We start from the raw sequence: 22105 nt of genomic DNA on the forward strand, positions 1-22105 counted from the left end.
GCCTAGCCAATTATCCCTTATGAGACTCAAACCCTGCACCTTGTGTTTATAAGGCAAACACCTTAACCATTAGGCCACCCTCCCAACCCCTTTTTTTTACATGTTTTTGCATTTTTGACAAACTCAAGAGGTTAGGCATAAACCCTTATAGTTATATATTTATTTAGTTTGTTTACCAGGGTAGTACATTTATCACAATAGACCTTTTGCAGGCACAACTTGGGTCACGTGGATAGCCAGATGGCAAAGACAGAACCCAAGAAATTAGAATTGAGGAGCCCAACACTACAAAGAGATCAGTCATGAGCAGAGTCCCTTAGGGATTGGTCCTGGGACCACTTCTTTTTGGCATCTACTTCTCTGATGTAAAGGCCAATGTTCAAGGGCTTTTGGCTGACCAGATTTGCAGATGATTGCAATTCGGAGCAGTCATAGAATCTAAAGTGACACTAATGTGCTCCAAGAAGGGCTAAACCAGACAAATAACTAGTGTAAGACTCACGGGCTAAAACTAAATGCCAAGAAATGCATAACAGTATTTTTGGGAAGTCACCCAACCCAGGTAACTATCATATGGGTGGGTAATAGGAAATTCACCCTGGGGATCACTTCTATGGTTCTGCTTGACAGGGGCACAGGAAAATAATTTTCATGGGTGGCAAAAGCCAGGGTACCTTTTTTGCTAGGCTTGTATAGGCCCTAGGGCCAATAGCCTAGTACCAACCTATGGACCTATGAACCTATATTTACAACACACACCTATGAGTCGACCCAGTAGTCAGGGAATTGGAGACACATGTAGACAGTAATCTAGCCTTTGACCATCCCATGTCAACAGTAGTGAGGAAATCAATCTATGTTGTGCAACTTACAAGCTAAGGTGTAGCAACTAGATCCAATGAGGTCATTGTTCCTCTGTATTTGGCACTCATCAGACCTGTTATTAAGTACAATGCCCCTTTTGGCAATTACCTAACAAAGCACATCCAACAATTCAAATATCCAGAGGTTCCTCACTAAAATACAGGGCATAAATAACATGTCCTATGCAGACCACCTCAAAGCTGCATCTTTGTATTCTGTCTAATAAAGGCTGTTGAGGGGAGTTCCGTGTCTGGCATAAAGACATCTTTGGACCCCAGTCTGATGGACCTCCTGCATATCCACAAAACGAACAGCACCAAAATTACCCATTCTGAAAAGTTAAACTTTGGCTGTGATATAAAAAGGATCTGCATGAAAGACAGGTATGTATCTCAGAGACTACCACTTCTCTGGGACAGACTTCCCATCCATGTGAAGCAGAGTTCCTTCCTAAAACAATTCAAGTGTAAACTGAGCAACTGGATGGGGAAGTGGAAATTCACCATTAGTTTGGCACCTCTGTCTCTAATGGACACAGTCAGCCTGTAAATGGTTCATCTCCCAGGCCTATGCTTGTAAATGTTTCACCTGCCAAGCCCCTGCTTATACTTATCAAGTGTACCAGAACTTGTCAGAGATTTGGGATGCATGGTTAGGCTTAAAAAGGCCCCACTGGTCAATAACCTAGTACACACGAATGAACCTATGAAACTATAAAATGAAACCTAAAGAAAATATGTTAGCTTGGCAGAATTCATTTTCTGTCCATTTAACATAAATTGTCTTCTAAAGAAAATTCCTTATAAGCAGGAACTTTCTACCTTTCTATCACCGAAGTAAATGCAGATTAAGTTGTAATGCAATGTTTCCATCAGTCTTTTCCAAATCACCCCACTACTGACACAATTTATGTTGGAATAGGGGCTGGCTTTTGTACAAGGTTGTGGAGGTTTCATCAGTTATTCCTTCCTGCCTGCTCCAGCCAGCCTTCCTCCCTAATATAGGTGACATTATAAAACAGTGGAAACTATACCTGCTACCAGGCTGTCCTGTCAGAAAGACTTGAATCACTTCATCAAAGGTTCCTAACACATCCATCATTCACATTAACCTTTTATTTCTTTTAACTTGGCAGTTAATAGAGAGGATTAAGGCTTTGAACAGTAAATGAGTTGTTTCCTGCACTCTAGGACATATGGTTTGATACATTATACCTCAACTTCCCTACTATGTGACTTTGCCAAGCAAGAACTCAACCAGACAGTGCTTCTGAATTACACTTGAAAAGGAACATTTTTGTCCAGCAGGCTTACCTGCTTGACAAATAGTATAAAAAGATGCATATTCCTGGAACTCTTCTCTTTGGCTCTGCCAATTAAAAAAATGAAATCATGCATTATTTTTTCTATCTCACCTGCTGATAACTTCAGGTTTCCTGTGCCAGCTCCCTATGATTATATCCACCCCAATCCCCAAACAGGCTCACCAGTGTTCCCACATCTCTCTCAGCTCTGGCCTCTGCCAGATGTCCACATGCCCATCATGCATCCATCCTCCCAGAATAGTCACACCCACCTCCTCCTACCTTGTAGTGAAGTCCTCAAGTTGCTAATCAAAGTGAGGTCTCTTGATCCACAGTCAGTGCTTTATCTCTGTGTGCCAACAGTGAGATTTATTCATTTTCTGATGTCTTCTTTATCCTACTCAAGGTCTCTGGGGAGCTGTAGCTTATCATGGGTTCATAGAATAAAACTGCAATGAAAGTATACACATAAAAATAATGCATTCACTAAAAATTCATAGCTATATAAAGCATGACTTCCAGTGATCAGGTGGACATTTCAAAGAACACAAGCACAAATATTAATAATCATGCACATAGAGAAAAATGTGTAACTATTATTTATTGGCATTTGTTTAGCAGGTTAGTCCGAATGGGCCTAAAAGATCCTTTCTAATAGTGGCCTAGGGAGAAGAGCTTAATTAAAAAAAATACAATTTACAGTTAATAACTAAACCTGTTAAGAGTTATAAAACAATACAGAATCATGAAAGATACCAGTACAAACTGTAAAAGAAAGAAAGAAGAACATACAATGTACGATACAAATTTAAACCACAATGCAAAACAATAATAATTTTGTGATATCTTATTATAATACTGAAATGATGGAACTATAAGTATATTAAGTTATAAGATAAAAATAATAAGAAGTATGAAGTCTTAAGTAAAAAATAAAAATAAATAAAAGGAATATTAATTTCAAACTATTGAAAACAGGTGCGATGTAAGCAATGTGTATAAGAGTAGATGAAATGCTTGGTTACCAATTTGTTCTTGGACATTTGTACAGCGTACATGTCCTAAGATAAAGGTACATTAGAAGACTGGATAGGGAGATGACAGTGAAGACGAAGAGGAAGAGCAGAGGTGTAATGGGAGGTAGAAAGGTGAGAAGAAGATAAGCAGGTAAGAAGACAGAGGTTTGCAGAAGGGAAAACAGTTGGCAGAAAGAAGGATAAAGCAGGGGAAGCAGGAGCAAAAGGTCTGGTGGGAAGGGGAGGTGAAAAATGAAGCAAGAGAAATGGATGAAAGGAGAGTACAAGAGAAAGGGGAACGATTCAAGTGAGGTCGTATTTACAAATGTAATTTTTAATGAGCAGTGATGTAAGTCTTTTATTATGTAGGATTTAGTATTCTATTTTTACACACCACATTTCATATGGTACACTATTTACTGTATATTGCGCACGCTTCATTATTTCACATCATTAGCGGTATGGGTTTATCATGCCACCTCCCTTATATATGAGCAAATGTTCAAATAGGTTCATAGGTTCATAGATTAATACTAAGCTAATTGCCCTTGTGAGCCATTTTAAGCCTAGCCAATTATCTCTTGTGAGACTCAAACCCTGCATATTGTGTTTGTAAGGCAAACACCTTAACCATTAGGCCACCCTCCCAAATGTCCTGATTTTGCAAATTTCACTGATATTGCCTCATATTTTTGGTCTGTTTCTGATAAGATTTGTGGTTTTCTGTCACATTGTTGAAGATTACAGTCAATAAGCAATGATAGATATTTCACACGTCATATTCTTTAGAAAATGCAGTTTCCTAAGTACATAAGAGCAATATTTGAATCTGTCTTCGATTTTAAGCCTTTGTCCTTTATTATTTTTTGACTTTGTCCTTGAATCTTTTGTGAAGAGGTTGTCAGTTATGCTTATGAGTGCTTTATCCATAACCAGGATTTCAATCAGGAGTCACTTTAACAGTCCTAATCCATACAGTGTCTACTTCCATAGCTGTTGGCTATCTCATCTTACCTACCACCCCTTCTCATTTAACCTTTCTGGTGATCCAGGACTGTGTCTGAACCTGGATCACAGATGTTGCATTCTTTGTTAGCAGTATGGTTTCTTTCAGACCTATAAAATAAAGTAAAATGAAATTCTGTATGTGTTTGGGGTTTATATATTGAATGTTTGTCTGTGGTGTGTGTGTGTGTGTGTGTGTGTGTGTGTGTGTGTGTGTGTGTGTGTGTGTGTGTGTGTGTGTGTGTGTGTGTGTATGTGTGTGTGTGTGTGTGTGTGTGTATGTGTGTGTGTTTTAGTATAGTAGGCTATCATTTGTTACATCTCATTTGGAAAACATTCATTTTACATTTTACTTTACTTTTTGTTCTGTTTTTTGCTCAAGTCTCCTTGTCTGTAAAGCCTTTCCTCAGTTTGAACTTTTACAATCCCCACCAATGATGTAACTGGAAATAAGCTGTCTGAGATTAGTTAAGAGGTAAAATAAATTTCAATGCATCAAAATGCCTGTATCTACTGGCACAATGTAATATGTGAGTTTCTAAATATGCTGAATGTGATGATAGTATATTTTCCTAGAAATAATATGCATTTTCTTCATCTGTTTTAAAGGAAAGCTTTATGCTTCAGGTTCCACTGAAAGCTTTTCCCTTAATGGTAATGCAGCTTGCTGTGAAAAAGAAACTCAACATCTTTCGGCAGCAAAGACAAGAAAACCCAGAGGACTATACTCTTCAAGTGAATGGAAGATGTGAATATATCTATGGGAATAATCCGCTCTGCCAGTTTAAGGTATATATTCAATTTCATTTAGGTATGCAATAACCAGACATTGCTAGCACAATTTGATTATGGAATTTTCTGTCTTGTTTGCACAAAGGTTAGACTATGTGGCTATACTATTTCAAAGAAAAAAGTAAAATTTCAGTACTATATGGCTTTTCATTTTTTAAGTTCAGTAAAAGTGGTGCTATTTTAATAATGAAATGTTTAAGTAACACAAAAACATTTCATTTCTGCTCAGATGCAAAGGCTGTATCAGCAAGCACTTAGTAATAACAGTACAATGTTTTTATTTAAAAAAAAACATTGAGTAAGAACACGATAACACAGAAAGAACACATGAAATAAGCTACTGAAAGGGAAGGACATGTAAAGAAGATCAATAAATTGTACGTGAGCAAAAAATGTAAGATATTTGCAACAAATTGTGTTGTAAATATGTAATAAGGTAGAAGGTGTGGCTTGAACAAAACATTTTGTTGCATGAGCGCACATTCTGAAATTTTGGAAGCTTGAACAAAGTGTTTTGTTGCATGATCGCACGTTCTGAAAATTTGGAAGCTTGAACAAAGTGTTTTGTTGCATGATCGTACGTTCTGAAATTTTGGAAGCTTGAACAAAGTGTTTTGTTGCATGATCGCACGTTCTGAAATTTTGGAAGCTTGAACAAAGTGTTTTGTTGCATGATCGCACGTTCTGAAATTTTGGAAGCTTGAACAAAGTGTTTTGTTGCAGGATCGCACATTCTGAAATTTTGGAAGCTTGAACAAAGTGTTTTGTTGCATGATCACACGTTCTGAAATTTTGGAAGCTTGAACAGTGTTTTGTTGCATGATCGCACGTTCTGAAATTTTGGAAGCTTGAACAAAGTATTTTGTTGCATGGTCGCACGTTCTGAAATTTTGGAAGGGGTGGAAATAATGTGCTGTGAGGATAGAAATGAAACTAGAGACAAAGAGAATGTTCTGGAGTCAAGATTATGGATACAGTAATACTTAGAAAGGGAGGAAATTAAGTATTGGTGATGAGTGGTGTAGTTTGCAGGATTCCTGCATCACAGTACATGGTTCCGAGGTTCAGTTGCCTGCTGGGCTACCTTCTTTGTTGAGTTTGCATGTTTGCCCTGTATCTATGTAGGATTTCACATGGGACCTCAATTTTCTCCTGCATCCCAAGTACATGTTAGTAAGCTCACTAGTAATGCTTAAAATCAACCCTAAGTGTGCATGCATGTTCCCTGGAAAGGATTGTTTGCTGCCTTTAGCATGCTGCTTGCCAGGATAGGTACTGGCTACCTGTGACTCTGACTGTATAAAGTTGTCAATGAAAATGGATGAATGGATGGATGGTACGATGGATGGATGGATGGATGGATGGACGGATGGATGGATGAAAATGAGATATAACGTGAAAGAAATGGTCTATAAATTGGTATGCACTAACAATAAGATGTCAGTCAGAATAAAATATAAAAAGATGTATACAACAAACTCAAGCAAAGGGTACATAGTACAGAAAAAATGTAATAGGGCATGTAGTTTGAAAAGAGATGTGCTGTAGATGATTTTAACAATTGTGGTATTATCAATTATAGTATTACTGTAATTTGATGGAGCTTTTCCTCCCCAGGCTACTGCTGAAAATGCACTTTGCCTGATCAGTCTATCCCAGTCAACAAAGGCAAGCAAATAAATAAGCAATAACACATGATGAGCTGATATTACAGCACACCCAGAGTGTTTTTAGGTATAAGCCCAAGAGGCAGTTCCTTTACATACCTGGGTGTGTGATGATACCTGTTCAACAACCATCTTAGTATACATTATTGTACATGTGACATAGCATGATATTTTTGTTATGCTCTCATCTGGAGTGGGGGGACATGCTTTGGGTGCACACTGACATACTTTACATACCGTTGCTAGTCCCTGACATTATTTGCTTTTCTGATCCTATTTCATAATTCAGGTTGCAGAGTATCAGAATCCATGTACAGAGCAGCTGTTACTAGATGTAGAGTAAAACAATAGTGTCCATAAGGCCAGGTACAGGAAAATCACTATCAAGTTAGATCCCAATATATATATGTAATGAACAGTCCATTTGCCTGGATTTTCTGTTTTTTTTTCAATCACTTTGGTTGAATGTTTCAGAATTGTTTATATATATATATATATATATATATATATATACATGTGTGTGTGTGTGTGTGTGTGTGTGTGTGTGTGTGTGTGTGTGTGTGTGTGTGTGTGTGTTGCAGCATGTGCCTTTACTAGTCTGTATTTTGTCTACTACAGTACAGATGCCTAGATGCCTGTACTCATTTACTGGAATATGTATGTTTTGATTGCCTGCATTATGTATAATCTTATATTTACTGGACTGCATTTGAACTGGATCATAACTGAAGTAGGTCCAGAGGAGCAGAGTTGCTTCTAACAAGGAGAATCCTTACCCTTCTGGAAACTGTTTTTTTTTTTCATATTCTGTAACAATGTGTTTTACTATGGGAGATGTTGGGCTATTGCAAAGCCTGTATGAAGAAGAGCCAGTGGGACAGAAACAGAGAGTGTCAGGTAACTGTTTACTGACTATTGACGTCTGTGGTTATGGTACCACTTTTGGAACAAGGAAAAAGGGTGCCTGGTAGTTGTTGAAGCAATTTAAGGCTGTAAGCTGTTAATGAGCTACTTCATGTAGTACATGGGTTTGAGTCTCGCAGTATTCATTTGCATACTGGGTAACCTTGGGCAAGTCACATAATCTGACATCTGGACTGTGTGCGTATTAACTATCTATGAACCTTAACTTTGATAGTTCATAACCTTTGTATACTGCTCATATCCTATTCCAGTTTTTTTCATCAACATTCAACCTGAGTTTAGAAAGTATCAGACAACCTATGGACCATTTACTTTGCACAACTTATAAACAAAGAGACTGTGTCTAGATCTAAGGATGTCATTATCTACCCTTATATTCACCCCTCATTAGGCCAATCATTGAATATAATGCCCACTTTGGCGTGTATTTGTCCAGACACATGCAATGACTGGAACACCCACAGAAATACCTTATTTAAATGATACAAGGCCAAAACAACATATTCTTCATGGACTGACTCATAGTCCTGTCACTATACTCATATCCTGCAGACAGCTACAGACAGCTAAGAGGTGATCTGTTTCTGGTATACAAAGCATCCTCCAACCCAATACTGATGAATTTACTGCACATCATCAAGTCAAATCACATCAGAAATACTCTGTCTAGGGATCTAAACCTCTTCTTCAACATCACAGAATGGTTTGGAGGGACAGGTATTTCTCGCAAAGGATACAGCTGCTATGGAACAGACTCCTCATCCATGTAAAACAAAGTTCATCCCTGTCTATTTTCAAGCACAACTTAGATCTATGGATGGGAATCAAAAAATTTACCCCATGATTGCCCATTGTATTACTAATGGACAGAGGCAGCTCATAAATGCTTTATCCCATGCATGGATTCCCTCACATTATCTATGGTATGATCCCAGTTATTTTTATTAGGGGAAATATATAATTATCGACTGTGGGATGGGCGAGGCCAGTCTATAACCAAATGGGATAGGTTATTTTGAGCACAAAAAATGGAAACTGGCTAGGCTTAAAATGGCCCTCAAGTGTAGTTGGCCTAGTATTTACCTAGGAATGTATATCTAAAATAAATGGACACCCAGTTAGTAGGCATTCATGATCCCTTCTTCCCTTCAACTTTAAATATGCCCAAAGACTGCACTCAATCCATATTACATCTCTGCCTCCTGTGTTCTGGAATATTCTTACCCAACTTTATGATTCTCTTCCCATTTATTTGATACCAGTTACTAATTTCATTGCTCTTTTCTTGATAATCTCAATTTACCTGATATATTTTTTCTTGTAATGTCTACAGGATTACATTCCAAACATGACCTCACCAGTACTCTGTACACTTAGTAATGTCTACAGGATTACATGCCAGACGTGGCCTCACCAGTACACTGTACATTTAATAAGGTCTACAGGATTACATTCCAAACATGGTCTCACCAGTACTCTGTACACTTAGTAATGTTGACAGGATTACATTCCCATTCCAGACATGGCCTGACCAGTACTATGTACACTTAGTAATGTCTACAGGATTACATTCTAAACATGACCTCACCAGTACTCTGTACAGTTAGTAATGTCTACAGGATTACATTCCAAACATCGCCTCACCAGTACTCTGTACACTTAGTAATGTCTACAGGATTACATGCCAGACGTGGCCTCACCAGTACTCTGTACAGTTAGTAATGTCTACAGGATTACATTCCAGACGTGGCCTCACCAGTACTCTGTACACTTACTAATGTCAACAGGATTACATTCCAGACATGGCCTGACCAGTAGTCTATACACTTAGTAATGTCGACAGGATTACATTCCAAACATGACCTCACCAGTACTCTGTACAGTTAGTAATGTCTACAGGATTACATTCCAAACATGGCCTCACCAGTACTATGTACACTTAGTAATGTCTACAGGATTACATTCCAAACATGGCCTCACCAGTACTCTGTACACTTAGTAATGTCTACAGGATTACATTCCAAACATGGCCTCACCAGTACTCTGTACACTTAGTAATGTCTACAGGCTTACATTCCAGACATGGCCTGACCAGTAGTCTGTACACTTAGTAATTTCTACAGAATAACATTCTAAACATGGACTCACCAGTACTCTGTACACTTAGTAATGTCTACAGGATTACATTCTAGACATGACCTTACCAGTAGTCTGTACGCTTAGTAATGTCTACAGGATTACATTCTAAACATGGCCTCACCAGTACTCTATACACTTAGTAATGTCTACAGGATTACATTCCAGACATAGCCTCACCAGTACTCTGCACCCTTTGTAATGTCTACAGGATTACATTCCAGACATGGCCTCACCAGTACACTGTACATGTAGTAATATCTACAGGATTACATTCCAGACATGGCCTGACCAGTACTCTGTACACTTGGAGGATAACCAAATTTCTAGAATCACCCTCTCATTCTGTACACCCAGCATTATACTAGCCTTTTTCACTACCTATTTTAAATTGAGACACATGATTCTTCTTGCTAACAATTGCTATCTTAAAGTTTTCTTCTATAACCTTATTCAGTTTTCTCCATTAGACAGTAACTTTTTAATGGGTATAGTTACCTTTATTAAGTACCATCCCTCATCATAGGTTCATAGGTTCATAGGTAGGTACTAGGCTATCGGCCCTGGGGCCTATACAAGCCCAGCCAAGAAGGTACCCTGGTTTTTGCCACCCAAGAAAATTATTTTCCTGTGCCACTGTCGAGCAGAGCCACAGAGGTGATCCCCGGGGTGAATTTCCTATTTCCCATCCATTCATCAAGATTTTTCTTGAAGAGTGCTAATGAGGAGCTTTGTTTGATATATAGACTTTTCTCTATCTGTTAAACCTAGCACTTGCTCCTACAGTACTTATTACCTTGATACGGCACTCTTATAGATAGCACCCCAAAAAGGCAAACCCCCATTTCTCGGTCACCCACGTCCCCCGGAATCTCTTTTAAAGTTTTTTGTCTAGTCCTTCTAGCATGTCGAGGGATCAGTTGCTAGTGTCCTCTCCTGCTCAGCTGGTGAACCTGGGAATATTGAGGCAATGTTACAATTGCCTCATGTACACAGACAACCCTCTCCTCCTCCCACAAAACACAAATACATGCGAGGGATGCAACTATATGGCCAAACTGGAGGCTGAGCTCTCTCAACATAGGACTGGCAAGACCAGTCAGGAGGAGAAGGTTACCACACACACTATAGACCCAGTCTCACATAGTACCATCACAACCTCAAATCATACACATAAACACACAAAGACATACTCGCGGCTCTGATCAAAAATCTACCAAAACAGCAGAGGCCACCAAAGCAGACACCCAAACAACCACCACCTCAGAACACAACACCTGCAACACATAGACCTCACGGTCAGAGTGTCAAACAGTCACAGCCCTTAAGGCCAAACACAATGCCAGACACACTAGTCATTGGTGACTCCATAGTCAGACACACTGACGTCCCGCTCACCAGACTGAGTAAGGAGAAGGTCACAGTAAGCTGCCTGTCGGGCGCTAGAATCCGCCACATAACGCAAGCACTCAGGTCTCTCAACAGCAGGTACAAATCTGACTCAGTCATTGTCCACGCTGGTGTATACGACCTGAGACGCACCTCCTTGGACTACATGAAAAGAGACATTGAGGAGCTCTCTGATTATGTAGCCCAGGCAGGTATGACCCTGACCTTGAGCAGTATCCTACCTTCACCAAGAATGATGCCACAATACAGAGATAAGATGATCAGCTTTAACAATTGGCTTAAACTCTGGTGTCATTCAAAGGGGATCCAATGTCTGTCTGCCTGGGATGACATGCTGGACAAGCCACGCTGCATATGAGGGCGGCTTGCACCTGTCACCCTGGGATTCGGATATTGGCAAAGGCTCTGCCACCCCATAGTGCCTTTTTAGGCAAGGCTCAAATTCTAAACCGACCACCCTAGAACACAAAAAGGAAAAAACTAAGTGTAATGCTGCTCAATGCCAGAAGTCTAAATCTCAAAATGCACGCACTCGAGGCCCTTCTCAGTATGGAGAACATCGATGTCTGTGCAGTGACAGAAACCTGGTTCAAGGCTCCTGAGAGCACCCCAGCACTATCAGGTTTTACCTCTTATCATGCCCGGACCCAAAATCCGGACAATACCAAGAAAGGAGGGTATCCATATTCATCAAGGACACCCACACCTCAAGACTGGTGGCAACGCACGATGCATCGGAGACCATCCAGGTGCAATTAACCATAGGCAAGACTGCTCTGCAAATTGTAGCATGTTACAGGCCACCTCACAAACTCAGGAACCTCACATGGCCTTCCTGAAAACACTAGAGGGGATAAATGTATCACCAAACACCATCATACTAGGTGACTTCAATTACCCTAATATAGACTGGGAACACTACTCAAGCCCAAACACCCTAGCCCAAAAGTTCCTGGAATTCATAAACTCAAATGCCATGGAACAACTAGTCACCATCCCACAAGAGGAGAAAACATACTTGATCTCATCATCACGAACATGGGAGCACAATGTTCAACACCGGAAGTATACCCCTCACTGGTGAGATCAGATCACAAACTAATCTCGCTGGAGGTCCTCATCCCACCCCACCTGAAATAAAAAAGACCACAGTAAAGAACTTCTCGAAAGCCGACTTCACACTTCTAAAGACTAGTGTGGTCTCCTTTAAGGCCCCCGAGCTGGCAGAAAACAGTACTCAAGCCGCTGAATCACTTACAAATGCCTTCTACCAGCACCTGCAGGACTGCATGGATAAGGCAATCCCAAGCAAAACAAAGACTCTTTGTACCAAAGGCAAGCGTCCAGTCTGGTGGACCCCAGCCATAAACAAACTCTACAACAAAAGGAGGAAGCTACTACAAGATAGAGCAAAATCCTTAAAAGGTAAGACACCCTTGATCACTATAAGTAAAAAACTAAGAGCTCTCATAAAATCATCCAAAGCAAATTTTGAGAGAAAAATAGCTAAAGACTCAAAAGACAATCATAAGGCCTTCTTTAGCTATATTAGAAACCTGGGAGGAAACTCCCAGATATGCTCAGAACTAGTTCAAAATGATGTGAAGATCACTGATCCTACAGACATTGCCAACATACTGGCTGACAGGTTCAGTGCAAACTTCTCCCTCCCCAAAAGAAGAGATATCTATATCAAGCGATTGCAGCCCCCAAACATCTCCAACGCCCAAGTGAGAACTGCTCTCTCCAAAGCAAAACACAGCATCCATGGGACCTGATGGTGTCCCGGCTGTGTGCTCCACGAACTCAACGAGGAATTAAACCCACAGCTAGGACAGCTGTTTAATCATAGTCTTACCTCTGGATACGTGCCCAGGAGTGGCGCACTGCAACTGTGGTCCCACTTCACAAAGGCGGTGCCTCCACCGACCCTGGAAATTACCGCCCATTAGCTTGACAAGCCTTATCTGCAAAGCCATGGAGAGGATCATAATGGACCTCATAAATAAAGACATAGGGAATTTGCAGACTTTGGATCCATCCCAGTTTGGCTTTGTCAAAGGCAGATCATGCCTTCTAAACTTGGTTGACTTTTTCAAACAGTCACCAAAGCCATTGATGAGGGAAAGGCAGTCCATACAGCCTACCTCGATCTGGCGAAGGCCTTGATACAATACCCCACTCGGGTATCATTGAAAAACTCATCAGCTTAAATGTTAACCCATACATCACAAGATGGGTTGCAAACTGGCTGAGTGACAGAACCCACAGGGTCAGAGTTGCTGGCGACATGTCAGACTCAAAGCCTGTCACAAGTGGTGTACCACAGGGCTCAGTCCTGGGCCCACTCTTGTTTGGCATCTACTTTTCTGAAAGTACAAGCAAACACAGGAGGGCTATGGCTGACAAAGTTTGCAGATGACTGCAAACTGGGCCATAGTAGAAAACACATCTGACACAGATATCCTTCAGAAGGGTCTCACAGAAACGGATAACTGGTGCCAGAGCCATGGCCTAAAGTTAAATGCCAAAAATGCATAGTCATACCCTTCGGGAAAAACAAGGTTACCCCTAGCTACCAAATAGGTGGCAATCCACTGAGCACAGAAGAAGTTATCAGGGACCTGGGGACCCAGGTTGATAGTAGTCTGTCATTCAACACCCATGTAGCTAAAGTAGTTAGGAAGACCTTCTACATTGCCCACCTTATCATGAAGGGATTCTCATCTAGATCAAGGGAGGTCATAGTCTCTATACTCATCACTCATCAGACCAATGATTGAGTACAATGCCCCATTCGGAATGTATCTGACCCGACACTTGCAGCAGCTGGAGAGGCCACAAAGTTCCTCACCAAAAGGATAAAGGGTCTCAAACATCTGTCCTATGCTGCCCGACTGAAAGAACTCCAGCTCTATTCAGTCGCCATCGCTGCTCAGAGGTGACCTTTGCCTAACATACAAGGCCATGTCAAACCCAGATTTGATGAATATGCTTCACCTCAAAAATCTAGATCTGTCAGAGCCACAAGGGTGGGAGACTTAAACCTCGACACGGCTATTAATAGGACGTGCTGGAGGGATAGATTCATCACCCAAAGACTCCCTATGCTGTGGAATAAAATCCCGGTATATGTGAGGCAGAGCACCTCGCTGGCCTTGTTCAAGAGAAATCTTGACCAATGGATGGGAGATCGCAGATATACCCCAGGGATTACCTCAGTGTCACTGCTCGACAGAGGCACAGCAAAATAATGGGTATAGTTCCCCATACTAAAGGGGTGGCGTAAGCCACAAAACTATGGGCTAGGCTTGTAAATGCCCTCGGGCAGATAGCCTAGTATGAACCTATGAACCTATGAACCTATATATATAGGTAGTTTATTCCAGAGTATGGGAAGTCTCTGGGACAGGAATCTATCCCTCCGGCATGTTCTGTTTATTGTGGTGACAAGGTTTAGGTCCCTAGAGTGTGTAGCTTGGAGGGATTGGGATTTCTTTAAGTGGAGCATGTCCAAAAGCTCTGGGTTTGACATAGCTTTGTATGTTAGGCAGAGATCACCACTGAGTAGGCGATATGCGACGGAGTAAAGCTGGAGTTTTTTGAGACGGTCTGCGTAGGGCTTCTGTTTGAGACCGGTAATCCTTTATGAGGTATTTCTGTGGCCTTTCCAGTTGTTGTAAATGTCTTGTGAGGTACATACCAAAAGGGCAGTTGTACTCTATAATGGGTCTAATGAGTGATGAGTAGAGGGGAACAATGACCTCTTTTTTTCTGGATGAGAAACCTTTTGTGATGAGGTGTGCCACGTAGAAGGATTTCCTGACTACTGTGGCAATGTGATTATCAAAGGAGAGACTACTGTCCACCTGTGTCCCAAGGTCACATCACACTTTCGGTGTTAAGTATACCACCACCTATGTTGTAGTTCATGGGTACAGAGTTTTACCAAAGGGGATGACAATGCACTTTTTGGCACTGAGCTTGAGGCCATGGCTTTGACACCAGGCATCTGTCTCAGTGAGGCCCTTTTGTAGGATGTTCACATCGTTAGGAGTTTCGATTATGGCTCCTAGTTTGCAATCATCTGCGAACTTCGTTAGCCAAAGATTTTCTGTGTTAGCCTGTACTTCAGAGAAGTAGATAACAAACAGGAGAGGACCCAGGACTGAACCCTGTGGTACTCCACTTGTTACTGGTCTGAAGTCGGATTTGGAGTCTGCTACTTTCACAGTGTGGGTTCTGTGTGTACTGAACTTGCTAACATCTGTAAATCTTCGTGAAGGCTTGTATCACCATCTGTAACAGTATGTGTCAATTTTGTGCCATCTGCATATACATTGATTTTAATATATATCTCGAGAAGATGTCTAGTAGAAAGATATTAAACATGCCTAGCTTCCAACACTAAGTTTTAGAAAGTCCAACTAATCACTGGTCTTTTCTTAAGGGGTTTGCCTGTAACTATTGCTCTTTTATTTCTATCAGTCAATCAATCAATCAATCAATCAGTCAAATTTTCAATCCACCTTAATATTTATTTTATTTATTTTACATGTGTTGACCCGGTTGGTCTAACTGGATGCATGTCCATTTTCAGTAGAGTCCCAGGGAGATAAGCTCCAAGAAGTTACATTAGTACAACTATTCAGGTAAAGGTTATTATACAGATACAAACTTAGGTTTCAACAGTTCAAAAATGTACACAGTTTAAACATAAATTTAGGTAACAAGTTATGGTTCAGATACATACTTAAAGTTTCAGCAATTGCAAAAAGAAAACAACTTGCACAGAATGTACAGAATTTGTTGGAAGCAATTAGATGAGGTATTTTGCACTCTATTTACAAAAGACTTGGCTATAGAAGTTAAATTAGCTATAAAGGGTAAGATATGTCTTTGTAAAGGATAAGTAATAGGTGGATACTGACAAAAGTCAGACAGATATAAGGTCTATAGCAAGAGAGAAGGGAGCCAGATAGGATTAGTCAGGATGTGTACAGGGACATAACCAGTGGGCTTTCAGATAGAGCTTCAGACTGTGCTTAAAAAGTGTAAAAGAGGACAGTGATGTAAGTTCGTAAGGGAGTTGGTTCCAGTTTTTTCCAACTGCATTAGAGAACAAGGTATCTCCTGCCATGTTTTTAATTTACATGTTGATACAAGTAGTTTATTAGATGATCTTAATGTTTTGAGGTTTTTATATTGGGAAATGAGGCTGGAAAGAATTGGGGTATTAGTGGGTTGGTAGAGGGTCTTGTGGGCAATGGTGAGTTGGTTATAGTGAATCTGATTCTGGAGCTCTAGCCAACCTAATTGTTTCAGGTTATAGCAGTGATGGGTCCTGAAGGGAGAAGCAGTGGCAAATCTGGCAATGTTGTTATATGAGTTGGTCAGCTTGTTCAGGTTATATTTTGACAGGTTTGTATATATGGCAGAAGCATAGAGAAGTGTGGAGATAATGTGGTAGTGGGTAATAGTGGTTCTAGCTAGTGGGGAGAGAAAGGGTTTAATCCTGTAAAGAGATCCTAGTTTCTTGTTAACAGTTTTTATGGTATTGTTGATGTGGGTATCAAAGTTCAGGTTATCAATAGTTACCCCTAAAGGTTTAGTTGTTAGATCAGGAGATATGATTATGCCATTGTTGGATGAGATTGAGAAATTGAGTGGGAGTGACTTCCTGGTAGGAGTAAAGAGCAAGAGTTTGTTTTTTGGGGGGATCAAGAGGAGGCAGCGTTGTAGAAACCAGTTCTCTGTTATACTAAACATTTTTTGGGTTAGAGTCTGTAGTTGGGAATGAGATTTAGCTGAGCAGATTATTGTTGAATCGTCTGCATATTGTATGTAGTTAGCTTGGAGAATAGCTCAGTTTAGATCATTAATAAATATTGAGAATAGAAGGGGTCTAATATGGAGCCCTGGGGAACACCTAAAGTAACAGGGAGATGGGATGATAGGTTGTTGTCCCATAGGACAGCCTGTTGTCTATTCTCTAAGTAGGACTGGAACCATTTAATAGTCATTGTATCGAGAGAAATGGATTTTAGTATATTAATAAGTAGAGCATGGTTGACCATGTCAAATGCTTTGGAAAAGTCGATGAAAAGTTTTGGAGAGAGAACATTGTTATTACGGTTAGAATTGATGCAGTCTGTGAAGGATAAGAGAGCAGTAGTTGTGCTATGGAAGGGTCTGAAGCCATGCTGACACTTAGCCAGAAGATTATTCTGAAGTAGATGGTCTAGTAACTGTCTATGGATGCACTTTTCCATTATTTTTGCCAAGGGGGAGAGTAGTGCTATGGGATGGTAGTTAGAATATTCTATGGAATTTCCACCCTTGTGCAGAGGAATAATGTGGGAGATTTTCCAGATGGCTGGAATGGTGCTTTCCTGTATGGTTCTATTTATCAATAGTGATATAAGATATGCTATGGCTTTGGCTGCTTTTTGCAGATATTCAGCAGGTAGCTGGTCAGCTGATGGGGTAGATGGTTTTAGCTTGTGTAAAAGGTTGCAGATGAGGGAGGTTGGGACTGGTTGCAAGTGGAGTATTGGAAGAGAGTTATCAGCAAAGGTTGGGAGAGCAGAGCCATCAGCTGTAAGTTGATTAGCTAGTGATTGGATGGTCTCTGTGAAGTAGGTATTAAAAATATTTGCAGTTTGCTGTGGATTGTCAGGATTTACCCCAATAGGAGGTGGTGTAGTGGATTGGCCTGGACGAAGTAAGCTGTTTATGCTGAACCAGAACTTTTGTGGATTATTGTGGTTAGTTTGCTGGAGATAGCAATAAAAGTTTTTTTTTTATTTTCAAGTATAGCTTTTTTTTGTCTCATTTCTTATTTGTCTGAACTTTTGTTGGTCTGTGGGTTTTTTGTTGAGCTCCACTGTGCCCAGACTATATTTCTATGCTGTATTTTTTTCTGGTTTCATTAGTAAGCTATGGGGCAGGTTTAGTTTTAATTTTGATAGATCTCTTTGGTGCATGGTGGTCAAGAAGTGTTAAGAATTTTAGGTTAAAGTAGTTAACAGCCTCATCAAGTGGGTGATGTTTTATAGGTGACCAATCACATACTTTTAATTCTGTTTGGAAGTGATCAGGGTTAAATTTTTTTTTGCTTCTTATGAGATAGCATTGTCTTGTTCGATTCACGGCTGGAGTGCCTTCTGTGTGGAGTCTGCATGTCCTCCCCACGGTTGCGTGACCTCCGAAAGACATGCGTGAATGGGCATGCCTTCGCTGAAGGTTGGGCATCGGGCTGGCAACTCGGCACCATAAAAAATCTACTGCCAATCATTAGCAGACCGGAGTTCCGCTGTGGCGACCCCTAACCGGGAAAAGCCAAAAAGACAAGCATTGTTCTATATATGGTAGGGTTGGGAATGCTAGATTTTTGCCTGATTATGTAAGTGAGAGAATGATCACTTAGATCATCCGGGAGGGTTCCTACTTTGTAGTGTTGTTGGTGATTATTAATGAGAATCCAGTCTAGGATGGGCTCTTTATTATTGGGTTTATTAATTCTGGTCAGGATGTGGATTGTTTGTGAGAAGCCATGAAGGTTAATATGGGAAGTTGGCGTTTCAGTAGAGCAGCACTTCCAGTCGATATTAAAGTCACCTAGAATTATTGTCTCTTGGGGGATTTTTGAAGAGAGCTCAGCAAGGATATCTTCCAGGGTGCTGGTATTGTTACCTGGGGGCAGGTAGATACAAACTATATTTAGCGATTTGTTGGAATTAATCTGTATTTTAGTGCCGATCATTTCTACATTGCTTTCTGGAGGGGCACTGAGGTTTAGTGTTGATACTTGTAGCCCTTCTCTATAGAGAATAGCTACTCCCCCTCCTTTTTTAGCTTTGCAGTCTTGTCTTAAGATGTTATATCCTGGTGGAATGATTTCAGTATCTGGAGTAGTGTGTTTTAGCCAAGTTTCAGTTAAGCAAAGGATATCAAAGGAATGAAAATCCAGGAGAGCATAAAGATGGGCAATTTTATTATTTATGCTGCAAATGTTTCCTTTTTAATATTTTATTCCCTACTCCCTAAACCACTTTTTATTCATGCTTGTTAACAAGGTAAGTCATAGAATCATAGGAGGTTAACAGGCTATTGGCCCTAGGGCCTTTACAAGCTTAGCCATGTTTTGCCCTTGTTTCCCTCATACACCGAGAGGAATAGCCTATATTAGTGCATGAATTTATGATCAGTACTGACTGTCTTTATCCAAGAGGGACAGAGGTGAAACCCCCGGGGTCAATTTACGGTTTCCCATCCAATTGTCAAAGTTACACTTAAATAGGGTCATTGAGGAGCTTTGTTTAACTTAAACTGGGAGTTTGTTCCAGAACATCCAGAGGAGTGGCAACCTCTGGGAGACATATCTGTCACTCCAGCAAGTCCTGTTTATGTTGCAGGCCAGGTTACGGTCTCTAGAGCGAGTGAGTCTTGTCCCATTAGACCTGCAAATGTGCAGCATTTCCATTAAGAGAAGGTCCGAGACTGCTCTGTAGGCCAGGCACAATTCGCCTTTAAGCAGCTCTGTAGGCCAGGCACAATTTGTCTGTAAGCAGCTCTGTAGGCCAGGTACAATTTGCCTTTAAGTAGTCTATAAGATACAGAGTATAGTCAGAGTACATTCAGTCTATCGGTGTAGGTAATGTTTTGGAGAAATTTTTTAACCTTTTTGCTCCAGAGGAGGGGCTCAGTTGTGAACATTACTTTGAATAAAATAGATTTGTAATCTGACCTTACCAGGGAGGGTCCCACACATGGGGTGGTGCCTCAATCTCCCATGTTGGTGAGCACTAGGTCAAGAATATTTGAGCCCCTTGTGGGGGGTGCCATCTACCTGTTCCAAAGCAGTTGTATTAGCAAAGTCCAGGAACCTTAGGGTAAGTGTGTTAGTGCTTGTATATTTTGCCCAGTTGATGGAGGGATAGTTAAAGTCACACATGCCTAGGGTGTTTGGCTGTATTGTGAGTGACTGACTGAAGTAGATCCAGGTAGGCAGTGTGGTTTACCTGGTTCATGGTGGAGGACCTATAGCTAACAATGATGTGGAGGGGGGGTATTTCCTACAATTATATAGACTTGGAGTAGCTCTAGGGAGTCATATTGTTTAACCAGTCTTGAGGTGTATTTGTCTTTGATAAAGATGGATATACCTCTCCCTTTGGTTCTTTCACATTCATTTTGCAGTCTGAATGTGTGGAACGCATTGTAGCCATGTATGGCTAGGGTACACTTTGTGGCTTTGAATCCCTCATGTCTCTGATACTGCACAAACATCTGTGTTTTCTAAAAAAGGGAGTGCTTCCAGTAAGTGTAGTTTCTGATTTAGACTCCTAGCTTTAAGCAGCATAGCCATGAGTTTGTCTTTAGAAGATCTTTTTATGTCAGGAATTTTGTTCTTATGACAGTGCCTAAAAAAGGCACTATGGGGGGAAGCAAGTACCTTAGCCAGTAACTGGAAGCCAAGAGAAGACAGGTGAAGACCAGCCCTGGCAAAGCAGCATGGTCTTGCAACCATGTTGTCCCAGGTTGACAGATAATGGATACCCCTAGACTGACACCAGAAGTTAAGCCAATTTTCAAAGTCAATCATTTTTGTTTCTAGTGAAGCATCATCCTGAGTGAAGGTAGAATGCTGCTTAGGGCTAGGGACATACCTGCCTGGGACACATAATCAGCAAGCTCAGTCATGTCTCTCTTCATGTAGTCCAGTGAGGTACATCTCAAGTCTTCATTCCATCATGGACTGTAACAGAGTCATAACAGTACTTGTTGTTGACAGACTTGAGTGCTTGCATGATTTGGTGGATCCTGGCACCCAACAGGCAGCTGACTGTGACCTTCTCCTTGTTCAACCTGGAGAGAGAGACATCTGTGTGTCTTACTATGGGGTCGCCTATGACTAAGGCATTTGGTTTTCAGGTATTTTGACTTAGGGGCTTCTTGGGTGAGACACTGATCTATGTGTTTATATGTGTAGTGGATGCTGTTGGGACTGCATTGTGTATGAACAGTTTGCGTTTCGATGGTCTCTGCTCTTTTGGTATACTTCTAGTGAGTACCTCTGCATATGTGGGTTTATCTGTTTTGTTGTTAGTTTGTGGAAGATGTGAGGTGTGTGTGCTGACAACATATTTGGTATATGATTTCCTGTTTCATGAGAGAGAAGAGAGAGAGCATTGATTTCAGATTTATAGTATAGATACATCGCTGACATATTGTATTAGTATGTTTTACGAGTAATGGGTTGTCAGTATACATTAGGCAGTAGCTATGTTGCCTCAGGATGCCCATGTCCATCAGGCTGGCTGGAGAAATGGTGAGAAACTGTCCATCCATTATGTGAGGTTTGTTCTGTAGTAAGTATTGGGGAGAGGGCTGGATGGAATTGGTTCTGCTGAGGGACTAGTGGAATCGACTAAACTATGGAGGTTTTGGAGTAGGTGGCAGGTCAACACCCTAAAGAAAATGTGCAGCTGAGTTGCTATCCAGACAGCAGTGCGTAGCTGTGTAGCACACAGAGAAACAGGGAAGGATGGTTCACAAGCAGCTATCTAGGGAAAAATTGACTTTCTAAGTCTTTGCATCTATAACAGGCAGTAATAACCCCCGTTGCATGATGCGCAGTTTAGTTATGCAATTTTCAAACAAGCTGGCCAATGGAAATGCTCAATACTAAGCCTCATTCCAACAATGCCCAACTCAGATGGGTCCTCGGCTACACTCTTCTGCCACAGGGGTGTAGGGGGCCCTCTTAATGTAAGATGGGTGGTTTTAGTGATCAGATAATGCCAAACAGTCTAGCTTCAGCAAATGTGAATCTAGCCTATACTATAAAATGCACAAGTACTAGAAAATACAAAGTGCAGGAAAACCAGCCTTGTCGCTCTCCTACTTTGGACACAACAGAAGACTCTTATGGGCTCTGTTCAAGCAGCTTTCTTTTATACAAGCACATCACGATAGAAGTTTAC

The 22105-nt window shown here is 40.9% G+C and overlaps 1 protein-coding gene across 2 annotated transcripts in view; it reads left to right on the forward strand.

Moving 5' to 3' along the window:
• PIK3CD (phosphatidylinositol-4,5-bisphosphate 3-kinase catalytic subunit delta) overlaps positions 1 to 22105 on the forward strand; it is a 912023-nt gene that overhangs the window by 274765 nt on the left and 615153 nt on the right. For both annotated transcript variants that reach the window (XM_044063126.1, XR_006363658.1), the window contains exon 6: positions 4798 to 4977. In XM_044063126.1, coding sequence (XP_043919061.1) covers positions 4798 to 4977 — 180 coding nt within the window. The remainder of the gene's footprint in view (positions 1 to 4797; positions 4978 to 22105) is intronic.

This window comes from Protopterus annectens, chromosome 2.part1 (assembly GCF_019279795.1).
Source record: "Protopterus annectens isolate FY-2018-M chromosome 2.part1, PAN1.0, whole genome shotgun sequence".
Lineage (NCBI taxonomy): Eukaryota > Metazoa > Chordata > Ceratodontiformes > Protopteridae > Protopterus > Protopterus annectens.